The sequence below is a fragment of the Chelmon rostratus genome, chromosome 14 (assembly GCF_017976325.1).
Source record: "Chelmon rostratus isolate fCheRos1 chromosome 14, fCheRos1.pri, whole genome shotgun sequence".
In the NCBI taxonomy this organism is placed as follows: Eukaryota; Metazoa; Chordata; class Actinopteri; order Chaetodontiformes; family Chaetodontidae; genus Chelmon; species Chelmon rostratus.
The window spans coordinates 6723966-6745418 of NC_055671.1; the positions used below are offsets into that span (position 1 = coordinate 6723966).

Here is a 21453-nt window from a genome sequence, read left to right on the forward strand (position 1 = left end):
ACTTCTTAATTTGGCACAATGTTTTTCAGATATTAACTTTTGGCATTATATGTCCGAGCACGAAGCTCTCTGGAAAGCATGAACCTAGCATGTAGCATAAAATACGTCCTTACAGCTATGGACATACTTATTTTGAATGCACATTACAAGCACTGAGCCTTGAAGTCAAACCTATGACTAAATCCTTATGTTGGTTATTGTGTGAAGTTTTTGGCAGAGGCCGGCATCAAGGAGATGTTTGCGTTGGTCTGTGCTTTATCTCCGTCCTGGTTAAAAGTGTGTTTGCACACACCAGTCTGTTACTTCCCTGCCGGGCCTTCTGCTTCTCTTACAGTGCTTTAAAGTTCTAATGTACACCTGTTTCTTACAGTTTTATGCACCTGTAACACAGTCAAAGCAGTGGTTTGACATTAGAGGTGTCTATCATCTTAAATACGTGGAACGATACCAGAACAATTCTGCTTCCAGTACATTTTCAAAGTCAGAGATTACAGACATATTAGTTTGTTTTCCAGACCCTAAGTGTTTGGAGATTCACAGTGAGTTGAGCGGCTGGATCGGTAACAGCAGCATGGGGAAACTCCAGCCCTTCAGTGATATATTGTTATTTCATACAATGGGTCAAAGGCAACACAAGCGCCTGCTGCATCCTCTTTCTCACTCCAGTGTCCAGCCGTCCGACAGCAGTATCTGGGATAAAGCGATATAATCGAGTGGAGGCAACATCTTTACATTCACATTATCACTCAGATTGGTCTTCTCGTTTTTGTCTGAGACAGTTGAAAACCCAAGCCAGTGATGGGACGGATACATAGAGAGGAAGAGTTGATGTCTCCATTTGTTCCTCTGTGCCTTTCATTAGTGTCTTCCTTTAATTCCTCCAGATCTCCTGTCTGTTAGAAGCTCACCAAGGCATAGACCATACTTGAGCAGGAAACAGACTGTGATCAGTAATGGTGCGTTCAAACAAAGTCACAGCAAACATGAAAGGCTTCACTGAAACGTGACCAGGCAACAGTGTGTTGAAAAGACTGTGAATTGACACTTACCTGTAGAGATAATAGAAGAAAGAGAGCAGATAAAAGCCCAGCTTGCACCAGGACTCCTTCTGGCAGTAATTGAGAATGTCGGCGTTCATCACGCTGACGGGATCGTACATGACCTCCGACCCGTCCGCTGGCCGATGAAAAAACCTGAAAGAGCAGAGAGGTTTGGCTCAGGCTCGCACCGGACCATCAGAGGCTGGTCGGACATCTGTTATGGGACCGTACCTCCACAGATGGTAGAAGAGCAGCGGGATATTTAGGCCAAGTGTGACCCACTCTCCGGCACACATGAACATCAGGCAGAAGAGTCCGTGGATGGAGTACTCCGGCACCACCAGCTAACAGAACAGACACGGGGAGTCAGGTTATAGTCTGCATGCTACTTAGACACTGATTCAGTGATCGCACTGCAGCAGCTCCTGGGAAACCACTGAAACGCTGTATAACTACGGTCCACGAGACCAAAATGATACCGTGAGGCAAACACTTTCACACAGAAGGTGTTAATGTTACTCATGGCTCGCTGCTGTTACGAGTGCAAATATAGCTTCAAACACATGAAGACTGCTTTTTAGATGTTGGTAGAAGTTGATGTACTTTGATAGATGCTCCAGGCCGCTTTTCTAAGATGACATGACCAAATTGTTGGTTTGTTATTTGCAAATCCAGTTCGTGTGAGAAATATCTGCCTCTTTAGCTGCTAAATGCTCCATTATGTTCGCAAGCCAGTCTCCAGCCTCTCTGCTGAAACAGCTGCCTGCTGCAGTCAGGTGATCATTCTCTGTCGCTTCATAATTAATAATAATTGTTGATGTAAAAACTTTTTTTTTTTTTTGCCACAGCATCCTTTAACTGCTCCAAGCAACAGTCACAGCTTCTCGGTCCACCCACTGTATTGTTGATAGGACAGATATGTCACCACCTATCGTTGGGGGCCAAATCACCTCTGACCTGAGTTGGTGTGAACATGACGTCAGCAAAAAGACTGATCACCTTTTTTTTCTTTTTTTTTTTTCAGTACTTTGTTTATTGGCTTTTGCTTATTTGAATAAATCATGAAAGACAAAGCTCCCTTAGTAACACAACCATGTTGACAAAAAAAGGTTAATAAATATGATAGTAACTATAATGACTGAATGAAGTGATTATGTAAAAAGGAACGAAAGAGAAAAATATATACATGCATATACATACACGCATACTCAAAACTACATGCACATACACACACAAATCTTTGGAAAGTGAGGTTAAATACAAACAGCAGTACATAGCTCACTCATCATTCTACTCTCTGCCTATTCACAACCAGCCGTCTGACTGCGTCACATCTCTTTAATTCATTGTCCAGAATTAGGCTTCTGAACATCCTTCCATTTGAAAGCTGTTACACGTTAATCAGCTTGCGTTTCCTCACATGTGCTGGAAAGTCTTAAGGGTATGTGTGTAATAAGCATACTTTAGCTTCAAGGGGAACGGCACTTCCTGTCAACGATTGATCGCTTTTCTATTTGAAAATTGATCAGGAAAGAGATCTTTTATTTACTGCAGCGCGCTCATGGTTTTAGCTGAATAAATCCATGCTGACGATAGTTTGTACCACAGACATGTGTCATCTCATTTCTTCTTCATATGTATACACAGTGATGGAGTGGATATGTGTGAGTGCCACTTAAGTTCCTTGCAATGTGGAAAATGATTGAATCCATAAATCAAACTGTCGATCAGCACAAACATCTGTGAATCAGTAGCGACATACAGGTAAACCTTATTGCAATGGCAGCCATTTTTTTACTGACTAACTGTTAATTCAATCGTAAAAACATTCATCTTTTCACAGATGTTAGAACACATTATGGCTCAAATTACGATCTCAGCGCTAACGGTGTGAGATAGCACTATACTCTGCATTAATACATGAGGACAGTTAGCATGCTGTCTTCTCTGATGAATTAAAGCTGTTTTTGTATTATGTGTATTTCCTGATATAATAGCTGAAGCTATTTGAAGTTCTCTGTAATGCTATTGAGCATTTTTCAACATAGAGATGTTTAAAATGGCGCCATAGCATGTAAAAAAAAAAAAAAAAAAAACATCACAGGACACATAAAAGCTACTTGAGCGATCTCCCTCTATGTGTGTGTGTGTGTGTGTGTGGAGCACTGATGGTGGGCTATGAGGAGGGGCGACACGTGAAATGAATCAGTGTGTGCGTCATGGTCCTCACAATGGTTAGAAAGACAAATGGTCACGCTTGTCTGAAGCTTTTCTGTTTTAGTCATCCACCAACAGCAGGTGAAAAACAACTATTACTCACTCTGCGAAGCAGGTTGCAGATTCTTTCAATGTTGAGAATCCTCTCCCTCTGTGGAGAGTAAATAAAGAAAGTCTCATTAACACTTTGCAAAATTTCTTCTTTTTTTTCTGTCATAAATCTCAAGGCAGAGATGATACTTGATTTTTAACTTTCAGAGACTTCTGTGGTGACAAATTCTGGCACATTTCAGTGACGCATCAATAAAATGCAGTATTATTAAATATATGGAGATTCCTGCTTCAATATAAATATCATGGCTATGGTAAAATATGCACGCGTACAATACATTCTGATTCTCTCTGTCCCACATCCCGTACACCTCCACCTCAACCAATTAAAAAAATTGACTTCACAACTAATCTGAATTCATGAATAATAATTGTCTGTCTAACGATCTTCGTTTTCTATCTCAAACTCACAAGTCATCTTCCATTATATATTTCTGTCATGCAACCAAGCATGAAAAATAAGTGTGATTTGATCAGGGTGGTGTCATTTGGTGCAGGCCTTCTGCGGCTTGCCTTGTAAACTGTGCTGTTTGGAGCCCCCATGAGAGAGAGCTCAATGAAGGCTGTCCATCTTCTACTGCAGCTTATGGTGATGTGTTATTTGGGTGCTCATTGATTAGTCAGCAAAGCAAATTAGATGTTTTGCTGCATCCACCTGTATTAATCAGCTTCCATCAGCAGGCTAAGGGAGCAGGTAAATGAAAGCACTAACATTCAGGTAATTAGCAGACGGATTGTTAATCTGTTTTGCTTCGTTTATTTTGCGAAAAAAAATACATCAAGTAGATAAGCAGCAGCTATGTGTTATATCTTTAGTGTTTGCCTTGTATGCGAATGTGTAAACCATACTGGTGTTTGTTTCCTTTGTATTTACTGAAGCCTCAGCTGGAAAGACTCTCACGCTGGTTTTGTGACATATTGAGGCATCTGTCTTAGTTACAGGCTGATGGCTTCCAGTACTGAGGCCCCTGTGATGTCCGCTCCCTCTAGCTGGAGCTGCAGGCTGCACCTTTTATGAATCTGTGCACATAAATTCAAACTCCCCTGGTGACCTGGAAGTGGATTTTGCCCTGAATCTACAGCATCCAGCCTCCATACCAGACAGCAGCTCTCCATCCTCACTGTTTATGTTTATGTTATGTAAAGAGCACAGAGCTGGACCTCCCAGCTAAGCTACCGTACACTGTGTGGTTTGTGATTGCGCTCATAAATTGTTGTCTTACAGTAACTCTGCACAGATTTTACAGCCTGGAGACTCCCTGAGCTGCCCTAATTAGTGTCAGGTCATCCAGTTCACTCTGAATTTTTAATTGTCCCAACTAAGGAAACACTGAAGACTTTAATCAAAGGCAGTAAAGAAATTTCACAACAGACTGAGGACAGAAAAGAGGCAGAGCAAAGAGTGCTGTCGAGTGTGTGGTTCAGTTAGTAATCTGGTCTAATCTCAAATGAAGTACAAGGTAAGAATAAAATGTTTTTATCGCCACTTACATTACTTGTTGTCCACCGGCCAATCACGGTGTTTCGTACTGTGCCAAGACTGTAACTGTGATTAATGACTGCACACATGAACCTGATTTGGAGAAGCGTGTTTAGTCTCTTCTGTTATCTTCTTTTTGTAATTCCTCCCTCATTGACAAATATTTACTGCTCGTGTCTTTCCTGCAGACGACATCAGCTGAGTGAACACACGTAGCTCTCAGGAATAATTGCTGTGGAGTTTCAAAGGCTGGTGCCGTGTTGGACGTCTTCTTCTGTTTGCGCGGTTTATTGATTTTGGGAGAGCCTGGCAGCATCACATCCTGGCCGATCATGTTCTTCCTGAACACGTCTGACATGTTAACATAAGTTAAGATGACGTGATTAGGCTGTTTGTTATAGGCTGAAAAAACACCTGTACAATGTAATGCAATCTAAGACAGCAGCCTTACTGCAAACCCTGCTGCCATGAATTGTCATGTTTAATATGTTATGTATATGTTCGAGGGGGGACTAACGTCTGCTTTGAACTGGACAACAGAGCTACTGTATCGGCTTGCATTATGTTTTACAGTCGTTATTGTGTCCACCCCCCTGTAGCTGGCGTGCCTCCACACTCCCACCGACGGCTTTCACAGTTTCCTCTCCCACTCCTCATCACTTTGCAGTTCAGATGCAGGTTCACATGATCGCTAGAACATTAGCTGACTTGTGAAAAAGACATTCACAGCTGCTGCTAGCTTGCTAAATGAATAATGGCATTTTTTCACTATTGACTCATGATCATGTTATTTTTTATGCTGTGCAAAGGAGTGAGAGAGAAGCATGCACACTGCACATAGGCAACACTGCAAGAGTGGAAGACAAAATCTCATTAATTCATTAATTAATTCATGACTTTAGGTCTTCTGTTTTTTGTTTTTTTTTTTGTTAGTTTTTTTTTTTGCCAGGATATTTTTTCACTTTAAAGCATCGTGTTGAATTTTTTAAATGTGACTCAAGCGGACGAGTTTGTTCTTGTCTCCTTACACTTTACTTGTGGCGACAGCACAGTATCTCACTGTATAAACAGCGCCTTCATTTGCATGAGTCTCTTTAATTGATTAAGCCAACGAGGTCGATTGCTTCAATCTGCATGCAAATGAGTGTTGCTGCCTGGATGCTGCTGGTGCAATCACCTGGAAGCTTGGATTAGCAGGAAGTGTTGTCAAAGTAGAGCAAATATTTGATGTTGTTTAATTAGTGGAGAGGCTAAATGTAGCTAAAGAAAACATTTGTAAGATTTCATTTCATTTGGACCTTCGTTTACATGAAATATTATGTTTGCTTTTCCAGTATGACTGCAGGCATTTAATGACATTGTGCTGTCGGTTTCCCATCAAAGAGCTCCCTTTTGGAAATTTGTAATATTGATTTGAGGTTAAATTTGGGCTCATATACACCAGTTTTGGAGGGAAATCCTCTGTTTATTTTCAGTCTTCGTGTGTAGATCATTGAGGGATTTTCTTGGAACTAAAAAGAAGGGATTTCTGTGTGCACATGAGGGTTTGATCATTGTTGAAAGAAGTGAAGCAGCAGAGTTCTTACCGCTCTGGTGGGATTGCTCTGATCGATGGGGTTTTTGAAGTCTGTGCGAAGCTCATCAAAAGCGATGATCTGAAAAATAACCGACATGCGAGTTTGTCTTCGTTTAGTTACCTTTAGAATACCAGTGAATGCAAATACTGTAGCTGTGCTGCACATAGATCAGACAGACACAAAAGACACAATCGCTATCATTTCAGCACTACACTGTGAGGAAAGTCTCAGCCTGCAGCAGAGTATTATCGCACTGCAATGGGAACTTGGAACAGTTGACTGTGCTGCACACTTACTACATCTCCTACAGCTGCAGCCACATTGTTCACTTTGCCAGAGCACACATGGTGATTAAATGGTGAATGAGCGCATGTGTAATTACTTACAGCCTCGCTCCTTCTCTTTACACTGTGTATGAACTCCTATTGTTTTTATACCGAGTGTCTTTTTATAGCTTCTTATCTAAAGTTCTAAAAATTGTGATTTAAATTACCCCCATGTTGTCACACATTGTTGATTTGGATTTGACCATTTCTCCCCTCTGTCCATCTCCTCTAAAATTATGTACCAGTCTTTTTTCATTGAGCTTGATATTATTGTTCACATTAAAAAACTCCAGAATATCCATAAAGTCAGACAGCTGTCAAACAAACTCAATTAGCATTTGAAGGGTTCATTTGCAAAAAGAAATATCGCTGGTTTTCTTTTTCTGATTCACAGGGTTTTTTATACACTCAAAGGAATATTTTTCAGACTTTTGTTGGTTTTTTTTATATATATCTTTTTTTTTATTTCCTAAATCATGTTCTTTAAATCATGCATTAAAGGGAACATCATTCAAACTGCTGTTGGTTTCTTCATTTTAAATTTTGTTGTTGCAGATGAGCTCTTCATTCACTTATTTATAATCTGGCAGGATTAAAACAATCAGTGCACATCAAAAGTTATGTTTCCAAAAAAATGTGTCATATCTGATAACGTGCGTGATATAAAATGTATGCTTTGTAAAAGGATTATGGTATGCAGGAAGAAAAATCACTGTCACTGCACTGAGAGCTCTCTAACTGCTTCCTGTGAGGCGAGTACAGATGATCAATTTTATCACCAGCTCCCCGTTTAATAGCTCTATAAAAATACTAATAATTCTCAGTATAAAGGCCACCTGCTGTGCTTCATCACTTCAGCTTTTAAACAGAGAAGCTTCACTTTGACAGCTCATTGAAAAGCAATAAAAAAAACAGACATTATTTGCAGATAAGTGAGCATCTGACGCGCATCCACAACGATTGAAAAAATGAAAACCTCTCAATCTGTTTGAAATAGGAGCACCCCCGGTGGTCGTTTCCCCACGCGAGGCTGTGCGGCTCTCCCTCGGCTTCTTTCACACTGAGCTCTGTTGTAAACAGATGCAGTTTCCATGGCGACATGGTGAGCCCCTCAGTGGGCTCCATGGTTACTATAGCAGTGAACAAACGCTCTGATTGGCTGCGAGCTACATAGAATTGGGGTGATGTACCCGTGGGTGGAAGCAGACTGGGGGAAGGGGTGAACAAAATCAGTTTGATAAGCGTTTCAATCACATGGTTGAGCGCCGAGCCAGACGCACGCTTCTCCCCGTCTCTCTCACACACAGACACACTGACTGACTCATATGTAGTCTCACCCACTTAGTCAATTGGTACGTTAGTCATTTCAAGTCTTATATTCATGATATGTTTTGTATCTCACATTGTTCCTGCCTCCGGGGATCGAACGGTAAAGGTGAGGGATCAAAGCAAAGTGTTTGTTGAGTTGGCACTTGTGTAACCAGTGCACCGAGTGCGCCGGCGTCCAGCGATATCTGTGCAAATTCCATTTAAAATGCCACAGGCAGACACTTTCACCAGTCTGGCGGTGAAATTTATGATCGCTGTGTTTTGCTGCCTCCCTGTACTCATTTCATGCAGTTTGCTGAACCCTGAACATCTTGTTTGAGGAAGTGTTGTCAGTTCTCTGGGACCACTGGCCGATTTAATGTGGAGGGATGGAGCCGGTCGGAATCTGTCTTTTTGTTGAGGGTGCAAGGGTCAGACGAGCTGCAGTTAATTCTACTTGTGATAAACCAGCGTGGAAGCAGGTCTCTTAAAGGCACTGCATGGAAATAGATGAGAAAAGAATCACACAGATTTAGACTTAGCATCCTGTGTTTTTCAGACCCGTGCATCTCAGGCCTAATGTGGTCAAAGACTCATCTCGAGCTCCAGCTAATCATCATCTTCACAGCTAGACGTTCGAAATGAAAGGGAACAGAGTGTCATTCGGTGGCTGTTGAGAGGCAATTCAAAATGTCAGTCACAGTGAAGTACAATCACACCGAGGATTTCTTTGCGATCCAGCTGACATATTTATGCATGTCATTACCTCTGGAGGACCTGAGGGAGGTGTGTGTGTGAGTGTGTGTGTGCAGTGTTCCTGTCAGTGTTGTCCAACTGTGTGTAGGTGGATGTGTTTGTCTGCCTGCGTGGGATGGAGCGTCCACAGGTCCTACATGTGCCCATTTTAGTTTCGTGTGTGCAGTGGTTGCAGTGTGCACGGCGCCACTCACCTGCCATATGACAAAGAAGATGAGAGCAGCGCACAGCACCAAGGTGAGCATGTAGCAGAAGGCCGCAAAGGTGAACGCCATGGCTGTGCCAGCCAGCCTGACGGTGGGATGGGTCGAGAGAGAGAAAGGGAACTTCCCCCTTGCTCTCTGCCTCTCTTTTGGCTATTGCCCACTGTCCCTCCTTTTAGTGGAGGTTATTGTCAGTTTTCCCCTCCGACGCGGGCTGCGTCTGTGCCGTCCAGGTGGGTAAAAGCACTCAGTTTTAGTAACAATCAATAATCAGCTGCTTCCGCTCATGCTCTGCCTTTGTCTCTTCTTGTGTATGTCACAGCAGGGCGACCCCTTTCTGGCTTTGATTTAGGAAGCACTTATATCTGTTCTGAGCCACAGTTGTCTGTCGTTGGCCTGATGCTCCTCTTTTCAGTCTCTGACAGGCAAAATGTCTGTCTCCTCCTCCTCCTCCATGTAGTTTCTCTTTAGACAAAGCCTACACATTTTTTTTCCCCCCCTCACAGTTACGCAAACTGCAAAGTGTCTGACTGACACGCCGACAACAGAAGCACAGGATTCTTGTCGATACTAAGCTCGGCACTGCGTTTTAGAGACAGTGAGGTTTATTGTCTGATGTGGTTATGGCTTGTGATAGTTCAGTAGTTTGTCTTATGGCTTTCAGTTCATCTGTTGCTCTAAATCAAGAACACCATTAATGACGTACATTTCTAAATCACATTCTACACATTTGTAAACAACCACAGTTTGCAGATTAGCCGTGACTTATTATTTACAGAGACAGTCTTATTTAATTACTAAATGTTTAAGCAACGATTTACCTCCACATACAAACGATCATGTGCTGAAGATACAAGGTATTGCTCTGCATATTAGACATTATCTATGTTCTGACAAAGCAATTGACAAGTTGTTGTTAATTTGCATTAAAATAACACAAGTGTGAATCAGCGAGCCAGCAAACGTTAGAATCAGGTTAGAAATGAAACGACGGCTTAACATTACAATCACACATCCAGGACTTACAGATACAAGAGCGCAACACTGACAGTTTCAGTTAGCATGGATCAACGTCTTGGCTGATCTTGATATCGAGGAGAGAATACCTGTGTCTGGCCGGAGACGTGTCTGCCACTGAACAGTCCACTCTGTCCTCGTCTCTGTCAATTTGGGTCGACACCATGTCAGAATTCTGTGCTCTGCATCTTTCCCTCAGACGCATCCCTCAGATTTCCCCCGAAAACATTCAGATTTGTCTCTGCTGACGCGCAGTTTGAACTACTCAGTTCTGGGGAGGGGGGAAAACAGGAGGGGGGGGGTGTGCTCTAACCAGAAACCTTCACAGCATCTACATGTTGAGTCGCATTGATTCTGATGTGGAAATCACTCCAGTTGTTAAGCAAAAAATCTCCACAGCCCTCAGAAGTCATAAGTTAATTAGTCCACCTTTGTATTGTCTTCCCTTTCTTTATTTCTTTCCTTTCCCTTCTTTCTTTCTAAAGTCGCCTTTCTTTTTATCTCTTTAAAAACAGACCTGAATGTGTTTCCTGAGTCTACTGTCTCGGTCTGTCTCTTCCTCAGTTTCTTAGACTGCGAGAGAAATATTTCTATCACGCTTGATGTTATAACGGTCAACCAATAGCATCGCTCCGTCTCCCTCCCTCTCTTATTTGCTCTCTCTCTTCCTCCCTCTCTCTCTCTCCTCCTCCTTGTCTGTCAGTCTCCCTCTCTCTTGCATTTATACATTTCCATAATCCCTTGTTCCCCAGAGAGTGTTGAGGGGGCAGGGCAGGCTGCAAATGTTTTTCCTTTTGTCTGCATCTCTCTCTCTCTCTCTCACTCTCTCTCTCCCTCAGTCCCTTATTTCCTTCCACCAAAGCCTTCAGTCATTCGTCATTACATGAAATGTAAATCTGATTCTTCGAGGGTGTTGCTCTCAATCATCTGTCACTTCTTTCAGTTCTCTGCTCTATTAGCTGTTCACTCAACATCTATTTAATAGCTCAGTTTCTCTCTTTGTTCCCTCTCGTTTTTTCTGACCTCGGCTTATTGTTGAACAGGTTTCAGACACCACTGCCGCTCTAATATGCATTATGCCACATCTTCAGTTTAATATAAGATATTATCTTGTCAGTTTTCCTGACAAAGTCTGTGAGGACGAACTGCATCGCAAAAACACCAAACGAATACTTCACCAATAAGTCGCTCACCGCTCAGCGCTGTCATACTTCTGTGCTGTTGAATAGAAATGTCAGGACAGGGGCCATGAGATGACGTAATGCAGCGGTTCTCAACCTTTTTGTCTGACGCAGCCACAGTCCTATCAGAGGAGCTCAAACACCCCTTCAACAACAACAAATGCTACGTTGCAGCTATGTTCCTATAAATGGCTTGTAAACTCGTTATTTAACACTATTAGTTATATAAAAAAATGGATCCTGTCACAATGTTTTTCATAGAACTGAATTGTCAAAGTTTGGTCATGATTCCCACTCATACAAACAGACTTACTGCCACCTGGAGCTGCAGAAGCTGCACGTTCCAGCTATTTGTCCATGACTTTCAGCTACCTGTTTCACCTGTTTACTACTTTTATCTAGTTGTTACACCTGTTGATCCATTGCTTTTTAACTATTTCAACCATTTATCCATTGCTTTAAGATATTTAAACTTTTTATGCATTACTTTTAACTACAGTATTTCAATTAGCCTTCTTTTAGCTAACTATGTCACATGTTTATCTGTTATCATCCATTACTTTTAGCAAGTTTTTAACCTACAACTGTTTATCCATTCGGCCTCGTATAACTAGTTCATGTGCTTATCTATTACTTTAACTATTTCAGCTGCTTAGCCATGATTTTCAGCTAACTATGCCTATTTCATCCGTTTATCCATTAACTATGTCATCTTTTCTGCTTGTTTGCTAACTACCTGAACACACACTCAACATCACCTGGTGCAAATGTTTTACAGCATTGTGACCCCACAGAGCAACAGCCACATGTTTAAACCTGCAATAACTGACTTTTTGGCCACTTAGAGGGATTGGAAATAAGATGTAAACACAATATTATCATCTTTTTTATGTAATTTGGCATATTTTAAAAGCAGTTTCCTCTGCACACAGGAGACAATGTGGAGCAACACCCTTCACTTGGAGTCATGTTTCTGTCCACCTGATGAATGAAGACCTGTTACGCTCTCTGCTTTTAGCTCTGTTTTGCTCTCCACCAATGTCTGCCATGATGCTGATGAGGGTGGTGATAGTGCACCAAAACAGTAAAATTATGGGCTGGAAAACCAAAACAATGAGCTAAAAGATGCTTCAAGAGACAGCTTTTACATACACATGATGCATGATTGTTAATATAAAACTATTGAATAAGTACATTTTAAGAAATAATCTGAGTAGGTTTTGGAGACAAACATCTGGATGTGAATCTTTTGACAATTATCGACGTGGGCTTCATTTGACTTCAATCAATCAATTTTTCAGGATTATTAGACACTGACAAACAGAAATCAATCATTGTGGGAAAACAAAATGTGTAAAAACTGAGTGAAATGAATTAAAGAAAGGATTGTTTGCCGCATGTGTCCTACTGGATGCATTGCTGATCCACACAGTTACATGACTGTATATGCAGAGCCTGGTTCCAGACCCCTGATTCACCGCCCACATCTTAAAGTGGAAAGAAGTGGCAGCTCAGTGAGATTATCAGTACAGTATATGCACAACACATAGCAGCAAATATGGCTGATGGCTTGTCATGGAACTAGTGTGAAGAATATAATCTGGGTTACAGCACAGAGCAGTGAATGGCTGGTTTTCAGCAATCTGGGTTAGTGTGTTAGCCATCTAATGGTTCAGCAGAGGTTGCGGGTTTATTCTGGTTTACCGTGTAGTCGATGGTTGGGGCTTCCCTGCAGTCTGGTCAAACTGTGTCCAGGGGTTATTTTTGATCTAGATTACTCACTTGTATCATTCCGACAGTAATTTAGGTTGTTGACAAAGACAGAAACAACAGTTATGAGAAATGCACAGATTGGTTGGACACCTGACGTAGCCTTCATCAGTTTTATACTTTACTACTGTAAGTATATGGGCTGCAGTGCTGAGGGCTGCCAGACAGCCCTGAGCTCAAAGGTTTTGGCTCCATCGTGAGCCAGCAGCTCAAAATCATAAACACCACATGAGTGGCCTGGACCAGACCCACCAGAAGAAGTCCAAGAAGGTTAGTCCTCTGGCCCTCAAAGGGAACTCTTAGATCCCAGAGTCTGCCCACATTAAAACTTTCTCTTACTTAATGTTCAGCCACGTCAGATTATTGACTACAATAAGTTAATGAATACAACACTGTGAATATATTCTACAAGTGTTTGCTGCTTTCTTTGGTAAACTCTTATCAAATTTGACCCCGGCTTTGTATGATGATGTTTTTGTTTTGATTGCTTTTTTTTTTTTTATCTTAATTATTGTTTGATGTTGCCTTTCGAGGACGAGCATGACATATTGCTAGAAGGGTCGGCACTATCAGCCGTAGCTTCAGTCTTTTTCAGACTGAAGAAATGTTTTGTATATAACTTTGTACATTACCACAAATGAGCAAACGTCTATTTATCAATGTATTTATATTGATTACAGACATAAATAAATTAAATGAAATAAGATTGTCAGTGGCCTGAGCCACCTGTTAGAGGAAGAACAAAGGGCCGTTGCTGGTCTCATGATGGCCGCTATGATCAAACACACTTTAATGTGTACAAAGATGAAACATTTCCATTCTATTTACGCTGCTTAGAAAATGTATTCACTATTCAGCGTTCACACTTTTCATGTCTTATTGCTGGAACCTTAATGAAAGGATGGATGTGTAGAGGTTAAACGCACACTGACTGAAAATTGCTTAAGGTTGTACATAAATATTTAGAGCTAAAATCAATTAGAGAATACTGTGTTTGAAAATTTGGATTCAGCCTTTTTACCAATCAAGGATGAACAATTGTATTTGATTACTCTGAAAAGTCGGTATGACGTTGTATGTGTTGTGTTTATGGTAACTTATATTTATCTCTCGTAAATTTCTGTATGAATGTCGTATTTTCCAAATAAAAAGTGTGAGATGACGGATGCTGTTTGGTTATGTGGATGAAAGACCTGCAGTGCAGAGCATTGTTTACTAGATGCACTAACTGCTCCACATGTTATTCAACCGTCTCGTTGAAACCTGGGAGGATGTTTCATCACAGCAGGCCTGCTGCTTTGCTGGCTTTAGGCTTCCCACTAGTGGTGATAATATGTGACTGCAGCTGCTGATATACTCCCACAGTCGTGTCTGTCACACTGCAAAGACATGGCATGAAACCCCTGAGTACTTGATGCCAGCAGAATTTGCCGTACAGCTGAACACACATTGAAATGTGCTCTAATGTAAAAGTATTTCTAGCCAATTTATTCATTATTATTATTCATTTATTCATTATTCAGTGCAAGGACACATTCTTAATGATGATTTTGTTTTTCATATTAGTGACAGGAAACATTCTTTAAATGCTGGTAAAATGTTTTATCTTAGTCAAAGCAGCTGGTTGCTGTAGATGAGAGACACCTGAAGAGGTTTTTAATGGTTATATATGAGTAAAAGGCATTAACTAACATGTTGCTGTCCCTATTTATGATAATGCACTAAGTGCAATGACCGGATCTAATTGCAGATTTCCAGCCTTCAAGCCAATTTTGCAGATCAAAAATCATGATAATATTGACGACAAAGTGAGATGGTGTATCATGAGTCTCACATTATTCTGCTGAGTTCACTGCTGCATCACTGAAAAACGGCTGGTTTAACACACGCTAACGTAGACAGCTAAACAATCAAAAAGCTTCACCACAGAATGAAATTACTGTTATTTTTAAAATAAGTTCAGCTGGACTTTTACTGTGTCCACAGAGACAACAGTCACATCAGCTGTGTTGACCGTTGCTGTGGCTACAGCAATGAAGCTCACTCATCTGTTTAAAATCTGGATGTGGGATTCCAAGAATTTTAATTGGTGTATTAGTGCAAATGAAGACTGACAGATTTTAAATTGTCCACAAGATGGCAACATATGAGAGGCAGAGGCAGCAACAGATGGTCGCATTAGGTGTCTAACAGCAGCATTGATTTACAAATGACTCACTCTCACAGCACAATTCTTAATTCCTCCAAAGCGTTTACATGTAAGCTTTAAAGTGCAATGTAAAGTGCACAGATGGACAGAAAGCATCTGCAAAACTACTGTTGTGCAAATGAAAATAAATGAAATGAAATAAACAAAGAAGAAGGGTCAAGTCAAGCAGTGTGCCCCTGGATTTAAAGATCTACAGCAGGACGGTTATGATTATAAACTGGAGTGATGACTCATTAACCCCGGTCACAGTAGCTCAGTGGGAATTAAGGCACGACACAGCTCAGTCCACTGAACAGCTGAGGGCAGTGTTTAGTGGGATATTACATCAATTACTACATATCAAGACCATCCCAAGGGTACAGAGGCGAGTAGAAGTCATCAGAGATGCTACTAATACACCAAGAAACAAGACAGGCTCAATTTAATGTCTCCTGACGTGCTGCACTTTGGACCTTCGGGTCAGCTTTATTGATCACCTTAACAATGACAAAAAAAAGTGTAAACTAACAGAGCACCCAAAGGACACAGTGTGGCACAGAGGCATTAAGAGCTAATGCATAAATTTCAGCTTACAGCACCTCACTGACAAGTTTACAATACCGAACAGCTTTGTGATGTGGCTAAGTGGCTGTTTGGTACTGGGGTTAATTGTGCACAGTTAGTGCTAGTCAACAACCTCCTGGATTTTCTTGTCTAACACGATGCAGCACATCCTGACGAGTCCTTTTAATCAGTAAGGGATTACGATGCATTTTCTAACTGTTCTGCATGCTGAACAAACATCTGTACAAGTAATAAAGTAAACAGCCTACCTATCAGGTATGCAGATGATACCCTTTTGGTTTGTTGTGGCAGAGAAGCAGATAAGAGCCACAACAAGTATCAGCATGCTTATCGCGGCCTTATGGCAACAAAGAGCGTGCTGCTTTTTGTTGACCTTGATGCCTGTTGGCAACAGAGGCTACACACACGTCGCTAATAAGAGGTTCACTGAACAGTCTCATATTGGTAATTAATTCATTACATGCTACAAATGAATTTACAAGCATCTGCCAAAAGAAAGCTCAGCAGGACCAACCATAAAGACGTCCTTAACATCCATGAATACACTGTACACACAGTTACCTTAGCAACCAAAACAAATCCAGTGTAGTTCCTTTTCAGCCTCTAAGCAGAAATCTAATGTTTTCTACCCTTTAAATACAGGTCAAATAATCCTGGAAGCCGTCTCTATGCTTTCATTGAGGTTAGCTGTTGCACTAACTTCTCTTTGGCACAGGGTAGCAGTAGATATTGATTTGAAATGAACTCAACGGCGATGACTTGAGGATTGATATTGTTTTTATGTGAAACAGTTGTCTACGATTTCAGATTGCATTCATTTGCCAATCTTAATAGAAGCTGTGTAAAATCGACAATTAAGAAAAACACTCCAGCTCACAGCAAACTGTACTGAGGAACTGAGACGGCACGCTGTTCATCCAGGACCCGTCCCTCTCTGAAAAAGTGAAAGGAATTTGACATTTCTCTTTCTTTCCCAGGAGTGATAACAATACACTTCTGTGCTCGAGAAACATTTGTTAAAAAAAGGCCCGTGCTGTCCTGCCGCCACCTGTTGCCATCTTCACATGTCGAGTTATATTTTTGGCTTCTCATAAATCCTCATCGTCTCCTTCCACAGAGCTCTCGCTGAAAGAAGGGTTTGAAAGACATAAAATCATGTGCCTGGAAATAAGCATTCGCACAAATTCTGCCCTTTGGATTCTTATAAATTGTGGCTGGTTACTCGTCAAACAGGATTTGAGAGGAAATTTTCATTACAAATTAGTGACTTGAGAAAACTGACAAATACATAAAGTTGTAAGGACACACTTTTGGGGGGATTTTATTTTTTGTTTTCAATGCTTGCTAAATTTTGCAAAAGAACAAATTGTATGTCTCAGTGAGAGGCAACAAACTGATTTGTTTCATATATTTTGATGCAACAAAATGCATGAGAGTCCTGGAGTGCATGGCCAGAGGGCGCAGGCAGTGGAAATCGCAGAAGACCAAGTAGCTGCTTCACCAAAATATAACTCACGAAAGGTTGGCCTTCTTCATATTCAATCACCACATTTTCCACCAGTTACTGTACCCTGACCACTTAAAAATCTCCCATACGGCCAAGAAACCTGTCTCAATACTAATGGCATGGGAGGTGATTATGACTGACAAGCTAATTGGTCACATGATGCCACCTGAACTAGCTCCATTTGCTGATAAAGACTCAGAGATGCAGTTGAAGGCTCTGATAAAGGCAGTAAGGGGACGCTGAGTTGATTTTTGTTGCAGAGTCTCCTACCGGCTCACAGTTTTCACACAGTATTCTGCCCTCATCGTGTATGCAAACGGGCAGGACACAAAATGAGATGCTATGGCGGGGCTGTTGTATTGGATGATGTTGTTTGTTTTCATTTCCGACCGATGTTGCTTATTTTGTCTGCTATTATTCAGTGTTGCAGAAGGTCTGAGGTGCTGTCCAAGGTGCTGACTGACAGCGACTGGAATATGAAAGATGGGTGGTGACATTATTCAAGCTGACTGGCCTGTGACAGACATATCTGCTAATCTGAATACATTGGAGACCGAGAAAGGGCCCATCAGTATCATGGTTACACAGAGTAGCACCTCCTCTCTTAAGCTATAGGCGCTTACATCACGTTCTACTCCTATTTACTATTGGCTGAATAACCAGCGATAACGCTTCTCTCCAGTATTACACAAGCTACATTCTGCTAAGATGAAAACAGAACGGGTAAGCCGTCCTAATACCGTTATGTGTTTGTTTTGCAACAAAAGATCACATTAATGTATTCATATTCATATACATATTTAGCCCGACTACATGTGTTTGAGTGCGTCTCTCTATGTTTACTCAAATGTGTAGAAAGTCTGCTGTTATTTAACCTTTTGGCTGCAGCCCACACATTTGCAATGCAAACAGCGGGGTCAACGCTTCATATTAATGGGGGTGAGTTATGTTTGGAGGTTCTCTCTTCCATTAATAGAACAGTTTGTGTCAGCGCTGCAGAAAATATGTGCACAAAGTCAAGAGGGAAGAGTACTTCATGAGTGAGCTATCTGTTACATGCAGTTATCTGTTGCACAAGATGTGCTGCAATAAGTGACTCGCTGAAGTGAAGCATCTCCACAGGTACCAGTGCACAGTCCTCTCCTCATTAAACTGAGTTTCCAGTGTGCTGCTCCCCCTCATGATGTTTGGGGTGTGTCCCCTCCCCCCGGTGCTTTCTGTCCTCCAGATCTCAGTCTAATCTCTTTTATTTCTCCCCAAGGTTTACCATAATCACCCCTTCAGGTGGATAATCTACAGCTTCCCCTCCTTATTACAGGCAATCATCCTCCAATAAAATCTAAATGAATTTTATCCAAATGAAAGCTATATTTTTAGCTTTGCTAGCGGTGTGGCTGTGGGGAAGGTGATGCAGTTTGTCAGTCAGTGCTTCAACACAACAATTAATGGATGCTGAAAGACCAAATTCTCGTCACCCTCACATGTACATTGAAGAGACTGTAAACAGAGAATGAGAGCATGCTAATTCAAGTATGCTGAGCGTCAGCATCTTTACATGGAACAACTGTAAATTTGCATGTTGACACACTACCTGCATGTTAACATTCTAACACTGGAAATCAGCGAGAGCACAGTTAATAAATAGCCAAAATATAGCATAGATTAATGAGGTTGCAGCAAATCTGACAATATAAATAGATACTTCTTTAAAGGACAATCCAGCGATTCAGTATTGCACCTCCATAAAGTAGGGGGACTCACAAGAGGGAGATTTTAAGAAGAATGGTCCACATCTGTTCAGCAGAGGCTGTGAAATCCTGACTTTTAGCCCCTCGTATGGCCAAAATCACCTGATCCTACAATTCCCATAATGCAACTCAGTCGCTTTCGTTAAACCTTGCCTGCCTGTGAAATTGCTTGTTTTTCAAATTTCCGTGCCTCCAGATTATAATGCAGGTTTTTAATCCTCTAGATAACCCTAATGACATCACTATGATGTCATTAGGGTTATTCTCCCAGACTTCAGAAACCCCATATTATAGGCCTACAACTGTTTCCACAGACTGAGTAGCACTCAAGAGAAGCAGACTGACCTTAATGCTTCAAATTGGTGGCTTTTACTCCGCCTGTCACCTCGAGGCCAAACTTCACATCATGTTTCATCCCACTGGTGGGAAGGACTGGGATGGCAGAGCTGTCTCTCCATTTTTCACCTGTCTAGGAATCTTGTTTGCTGGTGAGTACTGAGAATTATGGTTGGGGTTCCTCCAGCCAATAGACTTCCTGCCTAGTTAAGTTAGTGTTTTTTTCCCCCTGTATTCTCCAAACTTCTGCCAGTTTTATACATTAGTGATGAGAATCATGAATTCACATTGCAAAAAATCTTTCAGTGTGCGTTTCTTCTCTGCCACATCTGTCTAACACCATCCAGAAAAATCAAACCACCAACGCACAGCAGACCTACGTGCAACAGCATCTGGGATTTCACAATCTTTTACACGGGTGTCACATCTCTGAGCAGGTTATCTGCGCTGGTGGCTTATTACAATAATGAGCAAATTAGGAGGATTTAGGAGTGAAATGGTCATTCATCCCGGACTCCTGATGCGCAGTCAGGAGGACCAGCCGTGCGTGTAGCGCTGTTCCCGAACGTCTCCTCCCCTGTTTCTGCAGTGTTACTGCTTTTCCTTCTCGCTCATCGTTTCTTGTGCCAATGCTGCCCACCGCAAGAGTAAGACAAGACTTCCATTTGCATAACACCACACTCCTCTTTCTTGTCTTCCACCATCCCTCTGCTTGATATCCATCTTGTCCTGATCCGTGTACTGTGTGGTTTGCGTCCTCTCAATCCTTCACCATCCATTCACGCCTACTCTCATGTGCAGTCCTGTTTGGTTCTTTGCGTTATCCAGCTCAGACAGACAAGCAAGGGAATTTTTTTTCACTCAGTTGTTTTTCGGGTAAAAGAAACACTCCTAAAGCCTTTTATAAATAGACAGTTTTGGAGAATTTCTGACTGATACGAGCGGGACGGATGAGGACAGAGTCAGTAATTTAATTTATTATTTTACGCATCAACAATCGCACGTAGCCTGGAGAGGATAAAGCTGGGAACGCATTGTGGTTTTTGAAAAATCACTTAGCCTTGCGGAAGGTGTCGCCGCGGAGGAACAAGGGGGGGATTTAACAAGAGCAACTAATCCCACAGTGTTAAGTTTGCTGAGGTAGGGTACCTGTCAGGGAGGGGGGAAAAATAGCGAAGAAGCACCGTGGAAAGCTACGCGTCATTTCCAAGACACCAGCGCAACAAGCCAACACCATTACACCAGCCTGCTGTGTGAATGGCACACGGGGTGTCTTCTTCTGCTCAGCTGCTGCAGGGTAGCCACGCTGTGACCAGGGTCCAGCTGAGATTCGGGGCTTTCTGTGAGTATCTGTGGGACTGCTGTGCGCACCGAATGGACCTATCGTCTATTTGTCCCTCATGCACTGGCTACTGACGGGATAATCGGCTTTTTTCCTGCATCTGTAGTGTCCAGTGATCTAGTTGTCTCAGGACACATGTGTAACTTAACATTTTGAACGGTCTCTAGTCTGCAACAGTGATGTTTTCTTTGCCTTTTTACTCCACTTGCTACTGGCCCACACATCTGGGTGTGAATAAGCTTCTTAAAACTCTGTAATGTGAAATCCTTTCCGGCTAGTTTTCATGGTGATTAGAAAACTCTCTTCACAATCCGCTAATTTAAGATAACCTCTATGTTCTACAGAGAGATATGAAAGATAAGTTCATCTCCTGAGGCCACAACTTCCACGCTGAGCTGACTCACCCACATCTGCACCCAGGTGAGTAACGCACTTTGTTATAATGTTAAAAATAGGAAATATAGACTAAAAAATAAAGCACATCACCGCATCTTGTTTTTTTCTCCATTGTGCTGGATAGCTGCACGCGAGCTAGCAGTAAATGTCTTATTATTTGATTATTTTTGCTTAGATTTGTGTTTCGCGATTGTTTTTTGTACAACACAAGGTCTCAGGGAAGTCATGTTGCCCACAGAACAGTCAGTTTTTGTTTGCAAATTGTTTCTGCTTCATTTTCTGTCTGTTTGTTATTTTTATGACTTTTCATTCCCAAGATAGCAGAAATGACATTTATGAGGAGGCTCATTACAAATTGAGGCTGC

At 41.6% G+C, this 21453-nt stretch overlaps 1 protein-coding gene across 1 annotated transcript; it reads right to left on the minus strand.

The window, feature by feature from the left end:
* Nucleotides 1–896: 896 nt before the first annotated feature.
* cnih2 (cornichon family AMPA receptor auxiliary protein 2) lies at nucleotides 897–9090 on the minus strand. Its single transcript, XM_041952875.1, has 6 exons — nucleotides 9010–9090; nucleotides 6435–6503; nucleotides 3361–3408; nucleotides 1272–1384; nucleotides 1050–1193; nucleotides 897–924 (listed from the first exon to the last, which is right to left on the minus strand). The coding sequence occupies exons 1-6, from the start codon at nucleotides 9088–9090 to the stop codon at nucleotides 897–899; spliced, it is 483 nt and encodes a 160-aa protein (XP_041808809.1).
* Nucleotides 9091–21453: the final 12363 nt, after the last annotated feature.

What these genes read in the sequence shown, in the direction of transcription:
- cnih2 (XM_041952875.1), bottom strand. Translation starts at nt 9,090, where the DNA reads ATGGCGTTCACCTTTGCGGCCTTCTGCTACATGCTCACCTTGGTGCTG. An exon ending in TCTGCAACCTGCTTCGCAGA is followed by an intron (nt 1,385 to 3,360) that starts GTGAGTAATAGT and finishes CTGTTCTGTTAG; the next exon opens with CTGGTGGTGCCGGAGTACTC. An exon ending in CTCTTCTACCATCTGTGGAG is followed by an intron (nt 1,194 to 1,271) that starts GTACGGTCCCAT and finishes CTGCTCTTTCAG; the next exon opens with GTTTTTTCATCGGCCAGCGG.